The sequence below is a fragment of the Taudactylus pleione genome, unplaced genomic scaffold (assembly GCF_031769625.1).
Source record: "Taudactylus pleione unplaced genomic scaffold, aTauple2 ptg000079l, whole genome shotgun sequence".
NCBI lineage: Eukaryota > Metazoa > Chordata > Amphibia > Anura > Myobatrachidae > Taudactylus > Taudactylus pleione.
In genome coordinates, this window is record NW_028284481.1 from 5,217,914 (window position 1) to 5,236,817 (window position 18,904).

General features: G+C 45.9%; 1 protein-coding gene across 2 annotated transcripts in view; it reads left to right on the forward strand.

Moving 5' to 3' along the window:
- The window catches only part of LCLAT1 (lysocardiolipin acyltransferase 1), a 335,781-nt gene that overhangs the window by 249,442 nt on the left and 67,435 nt on the right, over window positions 1-18,904 (forward strand). For both annotated transcript variants that reach the window (XM_088467990.1, XM_088467991.1), the window contains one exon: window positions 17,079-17,195. In XM_088467990.1, the coding sequence (XP_088324116.1) occupies window positions 17,079-17,195 (117 nt within the window). The remainder of the gene's footprint in view (window positions 1-17,078; window positions 17,196-18,904) is intronic.

Consider the following 18,904-nt stretch of genomic DNA (forward strand, 5'->3'; position numbering starts at 1 on the left):
AGCCAGCGGACGGAATGCCCGACTAGGGACGAATGACAGGCGTCTAAATCTAGACGCCTGTCATTTGACCGACGTCGGGAGACCGGTGCTCGGCATCCCGATCGAGCAGATGCCGAGCGCTGCAGCGGACAGCCGAGGGGGGGGGGTGGAGGGTTAGGTTTAGGGCTCCCGGGGGGGACTTAGGGTTAGGCTAGGGGCAGGGAGGGAGGGTTAGGGTTAGGCACCCCTGGGGGCAGGTTAGGGTTAGGCACCCCCCCCCCCGGGGGACTTAGGTTTAGGCGGCGGGGAAGGGGGGATTAGGGCTAGGCATGGGGGGAAGGTTATGGTTAGGCACCCTAAAGGAGGGTTAGGGGGTAGATTAGGTTAGTGAATACTTACCTAGGGACGATCAGGATTTCTTCCTCTGTCGGCCAGGCACTGTCGGGATTTGAACCACCGGCCAGGGGTCCAGCGGTAATTCATACCGATTCCACGGCCACCAGCTCCATCCTGCTGTGGTGTCATAATTGTGTTTGTTATAGATTGTAACACTTGTTTAAAATGACTTTGTCTCTTTCATTTACTACTGAGATTAATGAGCGGCCCTTTTGAAGGTTTGATCATCAGACTCGGATATGGAGAGAAGGTCTCATATTATTCTGTGTCGCCCACCGCCGCCTCCTTCATCTTGTGCTAAAGCTTCTGCGTTTCTCTGGCTCATTATGTGAAATTGTTGCAATAGAAAACTTAAAGAACACCGTGTCCTGGTATTCAGGGGGATATTTAATAAACATAATTATCTCATTTTTCAGCATAAAAGCAGGAAAATTTGATAATTATCTTTTCTCCATATTTAAGTGCAGTGAAAACTTTGTAGGAATCTGTTTTCTCTAACTTTTCACAGTTTATTGAAATGAGAGTTTCTGCCATTGTGACCAATGGGACTTTTCTCCAGATCATATTTATATAACTGTGTTTGTTTGAAAAAATTAGATTTATCTCCATCTGTAGATGGTGTTATATTATCTCCCCTGATTTAGTTTCTCATGTCAGAAGGATGTTGATTCAGGGACTCCCTTCTTTGTCATGTTTTCCCCATGATTCTTTGCTTCTTTGGCTCCTCCCCTCGGCCGTGCTTGTTAGCCTGTGTTAGTTTGCCTAGCTCGGGGGTGGCCAAAATCTGTCCTCGAGATCTACCAACAGTTCACGTTTTCCAGGTCTCCTCACAGAATCACAAGTGAAATAATTAGCTCCACCTGTGGATCTTTCAAAATGTGTCAGTGAGTAATTAATACACCTGTGCACCTGCTGGGTGACCTGTTGGTAGATCTCGAGGACCGAGTTTGGCCACCCCTGGCATAGCTGATGGCTGACAGAAGTTCTTGTTTTGTCAAGTGCAGGTAATGTGTGATGAATGTGACATTTTATATTTTTTTTGTGAAGAAGGTTTGAGGTAAATGCTGTCGTCAGATACTTAGTAAAATAGTGTTCATGGGTTTATCCAATTTATAATTTTTTTTCTGATGTCAATTTGTGTTAAGGGGTATATGTATTAATAGTCCTTGAACTGTTGAGATTTGTATAGTTTTTTTTTTGCATCCAGTTATTTTTATTTTATATTTTTCTTTTCTGACTTCTAATTTAACCCATGCTGGGACAGTAGTAGTAATTAATGATGTTTCAGTTTGATATTGATTATGTGTTTTCATTTTCTCATTGAGTGTGTGTATGTGTGTGTATATATATATATATATATATATATATATATATATATATATATACATATATATACACACACACACACACACACACTGTCAGGTGCATAAATATTGGGACATTGACAGAATTTTCATATTTTGGCCTATATTCACCACCACAATGGCTTTGAAATGAAACAAACATGTGCTTTAACTGCAGACTTTCAGATTTAATTTGAGGGTAATTACATCCAAATCCGGTGAACGGTGTAGGAATTACAACGGTTTCTATATGTGCCTCCCACTTTTTAAGGGGCCAAAAGTAATGGGACAAACTAAACAATTCTAAATCTAACTTTCACTTTTTAATACTTTGTTGCAAATCCTTTGCAGGCAATTACAGCCTGAAGTCTGGAACGCATAGACGTCACCAGACGCTGGGTTTCATCCCTGGTGATGCTCTGCCAGGCCTCTACTGCAAATGTCTTCAGTTCCTGCTTGTTCTTGGGGCATTTTCCCTTCAGTTTTGTCTTCATCAAGTGAAATGCATGCTCAATCGGATTCAGGTCAGGGGATTGACTTGGCCATTTTATAACATTCCACTTTTTAGCCTTAAAAAACTCTTTGGTTGCTTTTGCAGTATGCTTCGGGTCATTGTCCATATGCACTGTGAAGCGCCATCCAATGAGTTCTGAAGCATTTGACTGAATATGAGCATATAATATTGCCCGAAACACTTCAGAATTCATTCTGCTGCTTTTGTCAGCAGTCACATCATCAATAAATACAAGGAAACCCGTTCCATTGGCAGCCATACATGCCCACACCATGACACTACCACCACCATGCTTCACTGATGAGGTGGTATGTTTTGGATCATGAGCAGTTCCTTTCCTTCTCCATACTCTTCTCTTCCCATCACTCTGGTACAAGTTGATCTTTGTCTCATCTGATGTTCCAAAACTGTAATGGCTTTTTTACATGTTGTTTGGCAAACTCTAATCTGGTCTTCCTGTTTTTGAGGCTCACCAATGGTTTACATCTGGTGGTGAACCCTCTATATTCACTCTTGTGAAGTCTCTTGATTGTTGACTTTTGACACATATACACCTACCTCCTGGAGAGTGTTCTTGATTTGGCCAACTGTTGTGAAGGGGTTTTTCTTCACCAGGGAAATAATTATTTTAATCATCCACCACAGTTGTTTTCCGTGGTCTTCCGGGTCTTTTGGTGTTGCTGAGCTCTCCGGTGCGTTCTTTCTTTTTAAGAATGTTCCAAACAGTTGATTTGGCAACACCTAATGTTTTTGCTATCTCTCTGATGGGTTTGTTTTGATTTTTCAGCCTAATGATGGCTTGCTTCACTGATAGTGACAGCTCTTTGGATCTCATATTGAGAGTCGACAGCAACTGATTCCAAATGCAAATGTCACAACTAGAATCAACTCCAGACATTTTACCTGCTTAATTGATAATGAAATAACGAGGGAATAGCCCACACCTGTCCATGAAATAGCTTTTGAGTTGATAGTCCCATTACTTTTGGCCCCTTAAAAAGTGGGAGACACATATAGAAACCGATGTAATTCCTACACCGTTCACCTGATTTGGATGTAATTACCCTCAAATTAAATCTGAAAGTCTGCAGTTGAAGCACATCTTGTTTGTTTCATTTCAAAGCCATTGTGGTGGTGAATAGAGACTAAAATATGAAAATTCTGTCAATGTCCCAATATTTATGCACCTGACTGTATACACATCAGCTCCTTGCACACCAGCTTCTCGCAGCACAAAAAAAAAATACCCCTCTACTCTGGAAGCTGCTACAAACACCCCACCCCCAAAGTCTGCATTCCCATCTTCAGCTGCCGTCACTGACCACGCTGGCCGCTATGCCCAGAAGTCACCTAGAGGTAAAAAAAAAAAAAACCATAACCTCCTGACATCCACGCTCGCTCTCACAGTCCTCTACGGCGCGCTCGCTCTCACAGTCCTCTCCGCCGCCGCGCTCGCTCTCACAGTCCTCTCCGCCGCCGCGCTCGCTCTCACAGTCCTCTCCGCCGGCGCGCTCGCTCTCACAGTCCTCTCCGCCGGCGCGCTCGCTCTCACAGTCCTCTCCGCCGGCACCCTTGCTGTCCTCCTCGGCGACGTCATCTGCCTCTTCCTGGCCCCACAATGCACCTGTGCTAACACACACATGGAAGAAGAAAAAAATCGCATTACAGCCCTAATGTCTTCACTGGGACAGGCCGTTTTCGCTTCACCTGCCCCAGCAAATTTCTATTCAATATGGAGATAACAAAAATGTGATGTTGGCCGAAAAAAATGTTTCAGTATCAAAATTATCAATACAATCGTAATGTTAAAAAATAGTTAATATTTATAATTTTGTGATTCTTGTAACGGCGGATGCAGCAGTTTTATGGAAACCGTTTTCTATTGCCTAACAACGCAGTTCATGTCCAATTAAGATACAAGTTGGAGTTGTTCAGTTCATGGGTTAAGAGCGAGCAGATGTCCTCCAGTTCACTAGCACCTGTTAGTGTGGTTAGTAGATGGACACATACAGACCGATGGTGGGTGCTATTCATTTGCACTTACCAACGTGCCTGTGTGAGGGGTGGTGCGGTGCAGTGCCTGCTGCCGTGCAGGTTTACGTCTGTTCCTTACCTTGCGTCGCACCCTCTCACCTTCAGGCCGTGTGTTGAACAGACGGTCCTGGAACCTCCAAATAGAACACGGACACGATGACCTAGGGGGAAGGAGACGAGGTGAGTACCGTCCTTCCTCACGTCGACCGACACGCCCTACCGAACCAAGGGATAAATTCAGGTTTTAAGTGAAGATCATCATTGGCACTTTTGGCCTCAGATCCCGAATTTTCACCTATCGGTACTCACGCACCAGGTGAAGATCCGTACTTGCACCGGGTTGCAAGGTTCACCGTCCGCCCAGAAGGAAGGAAAGATAGATAGTGACAAAACAAACAGGGAGACAATACACACAGATATTTCTCACCGTGTCCACTCTTGCTCTTCGTCCGCTCACTCGCCTACAGGTCCCTGTAAGGAGATAAACAACACAGCCGTGCAGGGCCTAAACCTATGTCAAGCAACTATACATACTAAAACCGCATCACCCTCAACCTACAGTGTGTGTAGTGCGACAGATATAACAATAACTAAACTTTTACCCTGCACGGAACACCAATCACAGACTATAAGTATACAAGAGCAAAACACGGTGCTGTCCCTTTAAATGTCTGCTACCTATCTATCCAGAGCTGGCCAGCTCCTCTTCTTAGTAACTGGGGGAAACTCTAGCTCATTGGTGGGAGCCGGACAGCTCTCCACCACTGCTCACACCTCTAATCATCTATGCGGGGCTGCCTTTCTATATGAGGGGCACACCTAATGGGCTCAGGGCCCTGGGCCTAACGCCCAGGGTCTTACCAGCGGCTCAGGGCTTATGCCTGCCTACTGCAGGGTACACGAGGGACTTGTACCTACTGCCCAGAGTCCCCTTTTTCTATATTGTAGCTCAGGCCTAGGTGCCTGCCTAACGGTGGGCTCTGGTGGTGGCCTGGGCCTAATGCCCAGACCACTTTTTATGGGGCTCAGGCCTATTTGCCTGCCGATCTGTGGGGGCTCACTTAGCGGTCTGGGCCTAATGCCTAGACCACCTTATATTTTGGGTGGCTCGGGCAGTTGCCCGCCTACTTTATTATTTAGTGACCTGGGCCTAGTACCCAGGCCACTCACACCTGATTAAGGGCCAATCCTTTAACGGGGCCTAATGCCCGCTATTGTGCCCCAGGCCTTGTGCCCGCCTATTTGCGCACGGGCCTAGTGCCCGACAATGTCCCACGGGCCTATTGCCCGACAACCCTGGCGGTCTAGGGAGGGGGGTATATGGTGGGCCTCACGGAGGGCCTACCTGCTATGTTGGAAGAGGCTGCGGGGGGAACTTCGTGTCGCTCTTTTACTTCCCTCCCCCGCAGTCCTCTCCGGTCCTCAGCCGCATTCTTCGGCCGCTGGCCCGTCCTGGCCAGCGGCGCCGCCTCTTCTTCTCTTCCTCCAGCCGGCGCCGCCTGTCTTCTCTCTTGACAGAGGCGTCTTCTGGCCTCTTCCGCGGCCGCCGCCCCTGTTGACGCGTCGATCTTCCGCTCTTCGGGAGGTCTTCTTTCCTCCCTCTCTGCCGCCGAACTGCCTTTTCCCGCTCGGCGCCGTCTAATACAAGATGACGCGAGTGGGCGGGGCTATGACACGGCGAGCCGTGATTGGCTCGTCGCGTCTGCCTCCTATTGGCTGCTGGCCCGCGAGCCAGGTTTGGCTCGCGGCCCGAGCCAAACCCACCGCACGGAGCGCCGCGCCCAACGCTTGACCGGCGCTGGGAACAGGTACTCTGTCCCAGTGCCGGCTACCCGCCGCTTCTTGGCTGCCAGGCTCCAAGCTCCGCTGAGCCTGCGCCCAGAGCCAAGCTTCTCCCGGCGCCAAAGTACAGCCGGCACTGGTGAATGGGACCAGGCGGTCCCTTCACCAGGTGTCCGCGGTGTCTGCACCAACGCTGGGGACGTCACTGTCCCAGCGCCGGCAACGGATGTGTCCTGCAGAGGACACATCCCCTCTGCCTGCCCCTGCAACTCTGCTGATGCTGGGATCAAACACGTGATCCCAGCACAGCCTTCCACACCTGCTGGTAATGTGATTTTTTTTTTTTTTTTATTGTTTCATTCAAATTATTAATAATAAATATTGAGTTTTTTTACAGACTGAGGTGGGATGTATCAAGTCATTGAGAGAGATAAAGTGGCTGCTTAGGGCAACCGCACCAATCAGCTGCTGTCATTTATCTAGCACAGCCTGTGAAATGACAGCTACAAGCTGATTGGTTGCTTTTGGGCAACCTCTCCAATCTTTCTCTCTCTGCAAGGCTTTAATACATCTTCCTCTACATGTACTGTGATACTGAGCCAGTATGGCAGCATGTGCAGGTAGGTAAAGCTTACTGCATGTATCCTACTGGTACGTATTTACGTCATGGGCCATGGGTTTCACATTTACGTTGTTACATTGTAACTTGAAGGTAAATACTAGCACTTGAGTTGAAACCTTCTATTTACCCCATCCATTTCCTGATCTATCAGATAAAATGATGCTTTGCCTTTATCTTGGGACAGTTCACTTATTTATTTATTTTTTTATTATTATTAATTAAATCTTCATTATGATCTTAAATATTAGGTAAATGCCATGTCTAGACATAATTTCCTTTCTGTTAGTTACATACGTCTGTGTTTATATTAATGGGTTCTTCAGTTCTATTTTTATAGTCTTAGCTTGCAGAAAATTAATAATCTTTTTTTTTTTTTTTTTCCATGTTTTGAATGATTATTATTGTTACAATTATTTTCTCTCAGACAACCAGAAGCCCTTATTTAGCATGTTGGTATTGTATACCTTGTGGGATTACGTTGTGTGTTGATGAAGGTTACTGTGAATAAATAGTTGCTATGACCACACAGAGCAACCAAAGGTGGAGACTCAGAATTAGCCTAAACCTTTTCATTCTGGAAGCAATAAGCACTCAGTATCGAGGTTTTAGTACCCCCTCATGGGCGCGCCTGCTCTCATACTATTCTTATGGGCGTCTTTGTGCCGAAAATGTATCTTATACCCCTTTCAGACTATTGCTATAACCCAGGTTATTGTCTGGTCGACCAGGGTTGTGGCTCCTCCTGAAACGGGCAAGGAAAAATAACCTGGGTCAAGTGACCAAGCAATCCAACCCGGGTTAGCGACCAGGGTTGGACACTGGACTGCCTCCAGGTCATGGTGCACTGCGAATTGTCCGACCCGGGTCATGATGAGCTGAGTCGTGCCGCTTACCACCGCATTGGCTGCTTTCAGTGGCGCATGGAGATGACGATGTATCCAAGCGTGCAGTGCAATGCTGGATAGACCCGGGTCATGGGAGGCCCCTGTTGTGAACGGCGTCGCGGTGTAGAAGAGGGCAACCCTGGCTCCAAATAGTGTTCAAAATCCTCTGTCGGACACGCCATTTGTAATCTGAAATATTTATTAGTAGCAAAGCGATTCGCCAGGAGACTGCACTGATAAATTCGGTATGCGACACTTGTACATCTGTGTGCGACTGAGTATCTAAATCTGTATACAGATGTGCCCTCTAGCCTCAATACGCCATGCAGCCTGACTTGCCTTATGTGAGTGAGCTGCAAGATCCTGTGTTATTCTGTTAGCGCTGGATGTTTTTTTTTGCTGAAAATGCAATGTGATATGTGACACCTATATATCTGTGTGCTCCTGAGTCTGTATATGGGAGACTGCTCTGAGTAATGTGACTATGTAACACCTGTATATCTGTGTGCTCCTGAGTCTGTATATAGGAGACTACGCTGAGTAATATGATATGTGACACCTGTATATCTGTGTGCTCCTGAGACTGTATACGGGAGACTGCGCCGAGTAATGTGGTATGTGACACCTGTATATCTGTGTGCTCCTGAGTCTGTATATGGGAGACTGCGCTGAGTAATGTGATATGTGACACCTGTATATCTGTGTGCTCCTGAGTCTGTATATGGGAGACTGCGCTGAGTAAAGTGATATGTGACACCTGTATATCTGTGTGCTCCTGAGTCTGTATATAGGAGACTGCGCTGAGTAATATGATATGTGACACCTGTATATCTGTTTGCTCCTGAGTCTGTATATAGGAGACTGTGCTGAGTAATGTGATATGTGACACCTGTATATCTGTGTGCTCCTGAGTCTGTATATGGGAGACTGAGCTGAGTAATGTGATATGTGACACCTGTATATCTGTGTGCTCCTGAGTCTATATACGGGAGACAGCGCTGAGTAATGTGATATGTGACACCTGTATATCTGTGTGCTCCTGAGTCTATATACGGGAGACAGCGCTGAGTAATGTGATATGTGACACCTGTATATCTGAGTCTGTATATGGGAGACTGTGCTGAGTAATGTGATGTGTGACACCTGTATATCTGTGTGCTCCTGAGTCTGTGTATGGGAGACTGCGCTGTGTAATGTGATATGTGACACCTGTATATCTGTGTGCTCCTGAGTCTATATACGGGAGACAGCGCTGAGTAATGTGATATGTGACACCTGTGTATCTGTGTGGTCCTGAGTCTCTATATGGGAGACTGTGCTGAGTAATATGATATGTGACACCTGTATATCTGAGTCTGTATATGGGAGACTGCGCTGAGTAATGTGATATGTGACACCTGTATATCTGAGTTTGTATATGGGAGACTGTGCTGAGTAATGTGATATGTGACACCTGTATATCTGTGTGCTCCTGAGTCTGTATATAGGAGACTGCGCTGAGTAATGCGATATGTGACACTTGTATATCTGTGTGCTCCTGAGTCTGTATATAGGAGACTGCGCTGAGTAATGCGATATGTGACACTTGTATATCTGTGTGCTCCTGAGTCTGTATATAGGAGACTGCGCTGAGTAATGTGATATGTGACACCTGTATATCTGTGTGCTCCTGAGTCTGTATATGGGAGACTGCGCTGAGTAATGTGATATGTGACACCTGTATATCTGTGTGCTCCTGAGTCTGTATATGGGAGACTGCGCTGAGTAATGCGATATGTGACACTTGTATATCTGTGTGCTCCTGAGTCTGTATATAGGAGACTGCGCTGAGTAATGTGATATGTGACACCTGTATATCTGTGTGCTCCTGAGTCTGTATATAGGAGACTGCGCTGAGTAATGTGATATGTGACACCTGTATATCTGTGTGCTCCTGAGTCTGTATATGGGAGACTGTGCTGAGTAATGTGATATGTGACACCTGTATATCTGTTTGCTCCTGAGTCTGTATATGGGAGACTGTGCTGAGTAATGTGATATGTGACACCTGTATATCTGTGTGCTCCTGAGTCTGTATATGGGAGACTGTGCTGAGTAATGTGATATGTGACACCTGTATATCTGTGTGCTCCTGAGTCTGTATATGGGAGACTGCGCTGAGTAATGTGATATGTGACACCTGTATATCTGTGTGCTCCTGAGTCTGTATATAGGAGACTGTGCTGAGTAATGTGATATGTGACACCTGTATATCTGTGTGCTCCTGAGTCTGTATATGGGAGACTGTGCTGAGTAATGTGATATGTGACACCTGTATATCTGTCTGCTCCTGAGTCTGTATATGGGAGACTGCGCTGAGTAATCTGATATGTGACACCTGTATATCTGTGTGCTCCTGAGTCTGTATATAGGAGACTGCGCTGAGTAATGTGATATGTGACACCTGTATATCTGTGTGCTCCTGAGTCTGTATATGGGAGACTGTGCTGAGTAATGTGATATGTGACACCTGTATATCTGTGTGCTCCTGAGTCTGTATATAGGAGACTGTGCTGAGTAATGTGATATGTGACACCTGTATATCTGTGTGCTCCTGAGTCTGTATATAGGAGACTGTGCTGAGTAATGTTATATGTGACACCTGTATATCTGTGTGCTCCTGAGTCTGTATATAGGAGACTGCTCTGAATAATGTGATATGTGACACCTGTATGTGAACCACAACGGAACTTGGAATGAAAAAAGCAGGTGCCGCTACATTGTAGCACTTTGTATACAGACTCAGTCACACACAGATGTACAAGTGCCACATATCAAATAAATCTGCTGGTGCTTCCTAGTCTCATCACATTGAGACTTAGACACACGTTTTCGGCAAAAAGTCGCCCAGTGCTAAAATAGTCTAGCGGGACCTGGCGCGCCGAGAGGGGCTTTTTTTAACTATCGATTGTTCGATTTCTCCGCTACGAGAGACCATCGCACAGCCTCTGAGTAAAATATACAATCCAGGCATCAGAACGTAGAGTAAGAAGTAATAGTACGGAGTTGGTGACTGTTTTATTGTTCCCAGGAAAACTTTGCTGAAGTACAAATGAGATGAATTCTCAGAAGAAAAAAATAAATTACTGAACATCCATAAAACTTAAATTACGATCTGGGCTTCTCTATCTGTCTTAATCTTATCCCAGGCATTTCCTTTTTAATCCTTTACGCAGATTTAGTCCCGGCAGTTAGCGCAGCGTAGGTTTTATTATTTTATTTTTTTCCATGATTAAGAAATTCCAATTAAAGAGCCTTTTTTTTCCTCTTGAGAATTTTGTCATCATTATTTTTCAGAGATAATTTCTCACACGTGCGTCTGCTTAGAAATGAATTTACAGTAAACGGTGGAAAGTTCAGACGTCGAAGGCACATTAAGTCACCAGTAGCAACTTAGATTCAGCAACTGGGAGACTTTATGCGAGTTGCATGCTCTGCGCTTGTCTGATTCAGTCCGTTTGCACCAACCTTGCAATGTTGGATGTCTGGCACCCAAAGAGAAACACGTTGCCTACTCCTAATATAGACCATAAAGTCAGTAGGAACTATGGACATTATCAATACACTTTTTGATGCCTACGTTTTGTTGGCCTAACCAAAAATAGAAAAAAAAACTAAAACAAAACATCTTATTAATTTACTCAAAACTTGTGATAAGTTAAATTGATTGAAAGCGAAACACATCTCGCTATGTGCATCACCCATACCGCCAGCATACCGATTTATTTTGCAGGGTGAAACTTAAAACAATTGAGACTGTCTACAGCAACTAATAACTCCCTGCATTTGGTGCTCGCAGCAAGTTATCGGGTAGTCACTTGGGGAGAAATGAGGCCTTTCTCTGAAAAACCGCCCTTTTTGGTCTGCGGCTTATCCTGACTGTCATGTAACAATCCTAGGCACCAGCCTCCTGTCTGTCCTATTTCTTCTTGGGTGTGGTATATAAGGTTGAAATTCGGAATGTCGACATAGCCAGTATGTCAACATTCACTACAGATGTGTCCACATCCATCTGTTCTCCGTGCGCTACAAGACCCACCACACAACGCGGGAGCTCCGTGTGACTTTGTAGCGCAGAGCGTCTTTTCGTGCTTCTTTTTACCTTCAAATGCGTCTTAAGGGGCCTATCCATTAGCAGATAAAATGAACGATTGAACGATATATTGTTCAATCGTTCATTATATCTGCTAATGGTTAGGTCCTGAATGATGACAGATGCGCACTCCCGCGGCCGATAAATCGCATCTATCATCTCTCCAACATGTTTGCCAATTATCGCATATCGCTGTACGATATTAGCAATATCGTGCAGTTTATATGCGGTGAACGACGAAAGATATTAGCAGCAGCTACAGAGCGCTGCAGAGAAAAAAAATCCAGTCCCTGAATGATGTCATGCGATATCGTTCGTCATTTGCAAAAATCTGCTGTAATGTACATGACAGATATCGTTCAGCACAGCCACCGGAATTTTCAAGGGATATCTTGACTAGCTCAGAAATACATCTGCTAATGGATAGGCCCCTTTATTCGCACAGCGATGCGAATAGATGGCACAAGCAGCTTCTGCTGATTAAAATGATATGCAGCATGCCTATGTTCTGTGTGCGTCTGCAGGTGCATCTGCATGCTAAACATTACGTTACGGTCGCTGACACTGTAACGTAGCATTTCGCATGCAGATACGCCCGCAGACGCATACAGAATATAGGCATGCTGCATATCATTTTAATCAGCAGATTGCTTGTGCTATATTTTCGCATCGTTGTGATAATAAGACGCATTTGAAGGTAAAAAGGCACACAAAAGACGCTCGGCGCTGTCATGTCACTCAACGGCATGGCGCAACTAGAAGGGCTGTTTAATGCGCAGAGGCTAGATGTAAGAGGATCCATCTGTATGTGGATTCTGTTGAAATGTCGACTTGCTAGAGTGTAAAAAAACAGTCCCTTGTGGTCTACCGGTGACTTACCTGATCCAGGCGGCAGTAGCATCTACTGCGGTGGCTTCCTACCCTTCCCCATAGCCTAAGCCAGGGAGGTATTACCTGTCCCTAATCCTCAATCTAGTGCCTCACCCTAATCCTCTCGTCCCACAGCCTGACCCACCCCCTAGTGCCTAACCCTCCCCTAGTGCCTCACCCTAACTGTCCTGTCCCACTTCCTAACCCTAGTGTTGACATTCTGAGAGTGTTTGGATTTCACATGTCAAAATTGTGAACATGTCGACATGTCTGATGTTGATATGTTGACTGTCGACTTAGTGGTGTCGCCATTGTGAATGACGACCTTATGACTGCATCCCTTTCTCTTCCTATAGTCAGGGTTTACTTTTGAAAACAATCAGAAAGGCTTACTGGGATCAGAGGGTCCCCTTTTTGAAAGCATAGAAATTAATATTGGTGGTTGTAGATTATTCCACCAGTGGGCATCCAACTATTAGAAATTCTTTCCAGAGTTGGGTTGCCCAAAGGTGTCTTCACCAAGATAAATGCTTTGGGATATATTTGCTTTGCCGTCTTTTGCCAAAGTCACCAATCATCATTTTTTAAAAATTGTTTTGAAAAAGACAATAAGAGGACCGTGTTCTACAGTATGTATATCCGCTGCTGGCAATGGTGGACGAACCTATTCCACCGTCTTGGATGTGCTTGGACATATCTCCCCCATGATTCTCACAGAGGGATACTGGAGGAGGTGAAGTCATTGGCTATGCCAATTTGTTATCATGCCCCCGGGGCCCCATGGCATATATGTTTCCCTTCCAACAGCTCATGAATCAGGTGCTCACTTCTCAAATTGTGTGGCAACTTAGCTGGATGACCAAATAATGTTTAGTGTCCATTGTCAGGCCCACCTATATACTGTACACTATATGCAGTGCTTCCGTAGCGGTATGCAGTCGGGATGCCGATGGTCTAAATGCCGACGGTCGGCATCCCAACTGTCTAATCCCGGCAAGTGTCTAATGACAGGTGTCGAAATCCTGATGCCTGTCATTAGAATTACACCGGGAGCCTGAAACCCGGCTTACCGATTGAAGGTAAGCCGGGCGCAGACAGCTGCGGGGGGTGGATGGTTAGGTTAGTGGCTCCCGGGGGGAGACTTAGGGTTAGGCACCCCCCCGGGAGGTTAGGTTTAGGCTAGGGGAAGGGGGGGTTAGGGTCAGGAACCCCCGGGGGGAGGTTAGGGTTAGACACCCCCTTCCCGGGAGACTTGGTGTTAGGCACCCCCCCGGGAGACTTGGGGTTAGGCTGCGGGAAAGGGGGGTTAGGTTTAGGCACTCTTAAGGGAGGGTTGGGGGGGGGGGGGGTTAGGTTAATAAATAAAAAAAAATACTTGCCTGTCGGGATCTTCACTGCCGAGCTTCCGCTGTCGGGATTTGAACCGCCGGCCATGCAGGACATGCTGTGTTTGTATTTAAGCTAAAAATGTATCCTGGCAAGTCTGTGCCACGCCGCAAAGAAGTGCTTCGCCAGAAATGGCCGGTCTAAGCCGTCCAGTACTACCTTTTTGAAGGGAGGATTCCCTTTGTTGTCACCAACCATTCATTCTTTATAGGCAGAATCTCCGTCCTTGCTTGACGTGATAATACTGTACCTGCTGCCGCAGACCTCTTCTCTCTTAGCGTTAATCAGGGTCGCTGTAAAGTTTTCTGTCATTGAGTAAAGTACAGTATGCCCAGTCACTTTGTGCTGCCCCCTATCAGGCTAAGTACCATTTGCCCTCTTCACTCTGTGTTACTGTGTTTGTTGTTTTTGAACTTTGGCTTAATAAAAGCTGCATTTGGAGTATATCTGTCTCTAGAGTCCCCATGTGACCCCTGCACTTAAGGTTCTTTTTTATTTTAAATATTTAATTTCTTTTAACGTGTTTTGCCCTCGATATCACCCTCTTTATTAAATACTTTAGCAGAGCTCCCCGAGGTGTCTTTAGGAAGAGATTATCATGCCCGTATGTGTGACAACATTGCCGAGCGACAGCCATTTTTTTTGTCTTTCATAACTTTCCGGACAATGTATCCTGTACATGTATAGTTAAAATAATTGGAGGGATAACTTGGCAAAATTACTGCTGGCCCCTGGAACATGTGCACAGAATTCAAATGGTGTGCTGAGAGCTTTACAGGTAAAAGCGCACAAGTTTTACTGTGTGCTGAGTACTTATAGAAGCTATGTAAATACATTGCAGAATAGCTGCAGGGATTTGTCAGTGGCACTTATGGCTGCACCAGACCTGGTGGCATAAATGCCTGCCACAGAGACCCGCTGCAAGTATTGGCAAGGGCATTTTGGGATGACCAACCTATTGTGGTTACATTGGTATACGTCGGGTTCTTAGGAGATGACCTACTTGTAAGATAATGGGTAATGCAGAATGATCGTATCGATTCTCTCGGGATCAGTGACATCACTTAAGTACAATGATGTCACCAGTTCCTAGTGATTGTATAGTTTGCAGTCTCCTAAATATTAATGACTGCACCCAATGTATAGCTGTTGCCTGCAGCTTCTTGCATCAGACTGTTTAGCTTTGCATCTGAGTCTATGCCATTCATGTTACGTCTATCGGTGAATCAGCCCATTCACCTCATCTGTGGGCAGTGAAGAGAATTTTCCGTTGAATGGCGGCTGATCCAGCAATCTTTCATTAATCATCACACAACGTTTACTAGTCCCCGGGGTTGTGCCAAAACCAAGCCGCAGCGCATGTCGCACAACAAGCCTTACGGATTCCCAAGCTTCAGAGATTCTGATACAGATCGAGCTTTCTTTGTGTTTCCTGGAAATCGGGACAAGTGAATAACGCAGGTTAACAAACAAAAAAGTGCTGAATTAAAGAGTATGATCCCGAACAAAGAACGTCAGTGGGACGCTTAGAACCAAGTATTCCGTTCCTCCAGCTCAAGTTATTTTTGGCGCCTCTGTGTTTTACTAAAACAGTCAAGTGTTGGAGGAAATTTTAAGTGCTCATTAGAGACACTATGCAAATAAGTCACATAGGAGAACAGTGGCAAAGGCATGATGTGAGGGGGGAATGGAGGCAGCAGGAAGACAGACTGACAGTTCTATAGTGGAAGGAGCAGGGCCCCCAGTAGCACAGAGTAAAACAGATGAGTGATGTGTTAGTGAGGACAGGGCTGCAGGTGACAGGGACAGTGACAGGATGTGAGGAGGGGAATGGAGGCAGCAGCAAGTCACAGACTGATAGTTATATAGTGGGAGGAGCAGGATCCCCAGCAGCACAGAGTATATCAGGAGATGTGATGTGTTAGTGAGGACAGGGCTGCATGTGACATGATGTTAGGAGGAGAATGGAGGCAGCAGGAAGCCACAGACTGATAGTTATATAGTGGGAGGAGCAGGATCCCCAACAGCACAGAGTATATCAGGAGATGAGTGGTGGGTCAGTGATGATGGGGCTGCATGTGACAGGGGCAGTGACATGATGTGAGGAGGGGAATGGAGGCAGCACGAAGTCACAGACTGAGAGTTATATAGTGGGAAGAGCAGGATCCCCAGCAGTACAGAGTATATCAGGAGATGAGGGATGTGTCAGTGAGGACAGGGCTGCATGTGACCGGGGCAGTGACATGATGTGAGGAGGAGAATGGAGACTGCAGAAAGCCACAGACTGAGTGTTCTATAGTGGAAGGAGCAGGGTCCCCAGTATATAAGGAGATAAGTGAAATTGTGGATGCTTTCTGCGATCGGAAGTCCCCATGTGAATATCCGTCACGAAAGCAGCCATCACTGCCTTCATCAGCTTTTGCACCAGCCTCATCCATAGTGCGTAAGACCCAAATGAAATGGACGGATCTCCGCATACGCCAGACTGAGAATAGGACGCAGCTCTGTTACGCACCCGCGTCAAAATGTATTCTACGTGCAAGCGCCCCACTGCCACTGGAAATACCCATCCAGCTGCAAGCGAGAAGTGACCAAGATAAGATCTGTACATCTCAGAATCATTTGCTTTTACTTTGATGCGTATGTAACCTGTGACGCATGCGCCGTTTACTAAAAATCGCTCGTCCCGTCCACATTCGGAATTGTGTGCAGCTTGCTGGGTCCCGTGTGTGGTTTTAGGCTTGAAAACGGTGCCATGCGTATGTAATAGGCAGCTCCTCTAAGCACACTGCGCTTTCTGCTGGTTGACACACAGATGCGTCCTTAAGTACCAATACACCATATGGCACAGCAGCGAAAAAGACGATCCATGCAAGCCGGGATCTGGTGTGCTGACAGGGGGATGTTTGGCGCGACGCATCTGTATCCTAAATGTAACAATTTAACATAACAATTTAAAATCTCCTCTCTCCGAATTCTTCTTTAGCCGCCATTATTCTTCTGTAGGGACAGAGGGAGTTTTTAATGACCACTTTTTCTGTTTTGATTGATTTAAAGTTTTTTCTGTTTTACGGCACTTTATTGCTCCTGGGCTTAGCAGTAAAATCATTTTGTATTCCATTTTTTTTTTCTCCAGACAATACGAAAGCTCGCAGCCATGAATTTGCTGAAAAGAATTCCCTTGAGAAATATGAGTATGTCCTGCATCCACGTACCACAGGTTTCACCTTTATCGTGGATCGTCTGAGGGAAGGTAATTTATTTTATGCATCATTTTGTATTTACAGTTTGTGATAGGTCAATGCAATGAGCCTTTGTAAAAGCCAAAATGTATTATACGGTAGCAACCAATCCGCTTCTGGCTTTCAGTCAGCTGGTTGAGTATATAAATTGATAGCTATCATCTGATTGGTTGCTATGGGAAATTTCCTTTACCTGTCCTCTTTACAGTGTTTGCTGAATCTCTGTGTGAATTGGTTAGGACGCACTGATACAGGCAGCACGATGGCCTGAAGATTAATGGAATGTGTTCGAGGAGAACTTGACGTAATTGGTCTCTGGAGATATAACTCAGCAGGAGACATTTGTGGAGGGTACAAAGCATTCTCTCTATCTGTTTCCGGTGTAACCAGCAGCCTTCATCAGGGTATTCTGCGGTGACCTGTATTCATTACTTGCATTTTTTCCTTCTTACCTTACACAGGGGCTATTTACTAAGCCGTGAATGGAGATCAGGTACTGTACCAGCCAATAGGCTCCTAACTGCCATGTTACAGGTTGTGTTTGAAAAATGACAGTTAGGAGCTGGTTGGCTGGTGCTTTACCTCAATCCACTTTATCTTCATCCAAGGCTTAGTAAATAGACCCCGTATACACATGGAGGTTGTTGGGCCGGTGTCATGGCGACGTGCTCTCCCCATGCGAGATCTGGCAAAGATCCATCCGACATGGACTGGGATGCTCAAAAATGCATAAATTTGCTGCTACTCCTGCACTGGTTGCTAAACTAAAACTCGCTATTTGCATTCAAAAAAAGGGATGTCTCTGACACAGAAACATCCTTAGAGTCGTTACATATGAGAGCACAACTTACAGATATACAGAATTAAATACACAGGTTACATTATAACATAATGAGAAAGAGTGAGTGGAGGGCCCTGCTCGGAAGAGCTTACATTCTAGAGGGGCTGCGAGTGGACACAAATGAGGATTGAGGAACAGAGAAGATCATTGTAGAGGATGGAGATTTAGGAGGAGGGGTTGGAGGCTTTGCTAGAGAATTGAGTGTTAAAGGCACAGTTGAAAGCAAGGGAGGCTGGGCGAATGTCTGATGGGGCATGGGTGGGCATTCTAGAGAATAGTGGCAACACAGGAGAAGTCCTGGAGTCAGGTCTGGGAGGAGGTGAATAGGGAGGAGAGGCAGCAGTCATCGGAAGAGCGTCGATGTAACTCAGAACAGCTGATGAGGATGGTAATTGGTATATGTTTAAGATGCCGGTGGTCACTATGCCGACTGCCGGCATCTAGACTACAGAATCCCGGCGTGGGTTAACTAACCTATGCCGGGAGACTGGCGCCCGGCATCCGAGCGTGGAAAGCCGCGCGGGGGGCGGGAGTGTTAGGGTTAGGATAGGGGGAGGGATGGTTAGGGTTAGGCACCCCCGGGGGAAGGTTAGGGACTTAGGTTTCGGCAGCGGGGAAAGGGGGGGGTTAGGTTTAGGCACAGGGGGGGAGGTTAGGGTTAGGCACCCTAAAGGAGGGTTAGGGGTTACAATTAGGTTAGTTCATACTTACCTTTCAGAAGATCGTGATTTCCTTCCACGTCGGGCTGGCGCTGCCGGGCTTTGCGGCCAGCGGTATTTCATCCCGAATCCAGGTATTTTGCTAGTATCAGGACCAGTGGAGAGATGATGACTAGTGTTTTGGCCATTTTCTTCTTTTTTTATTTATTTTTTTATATTA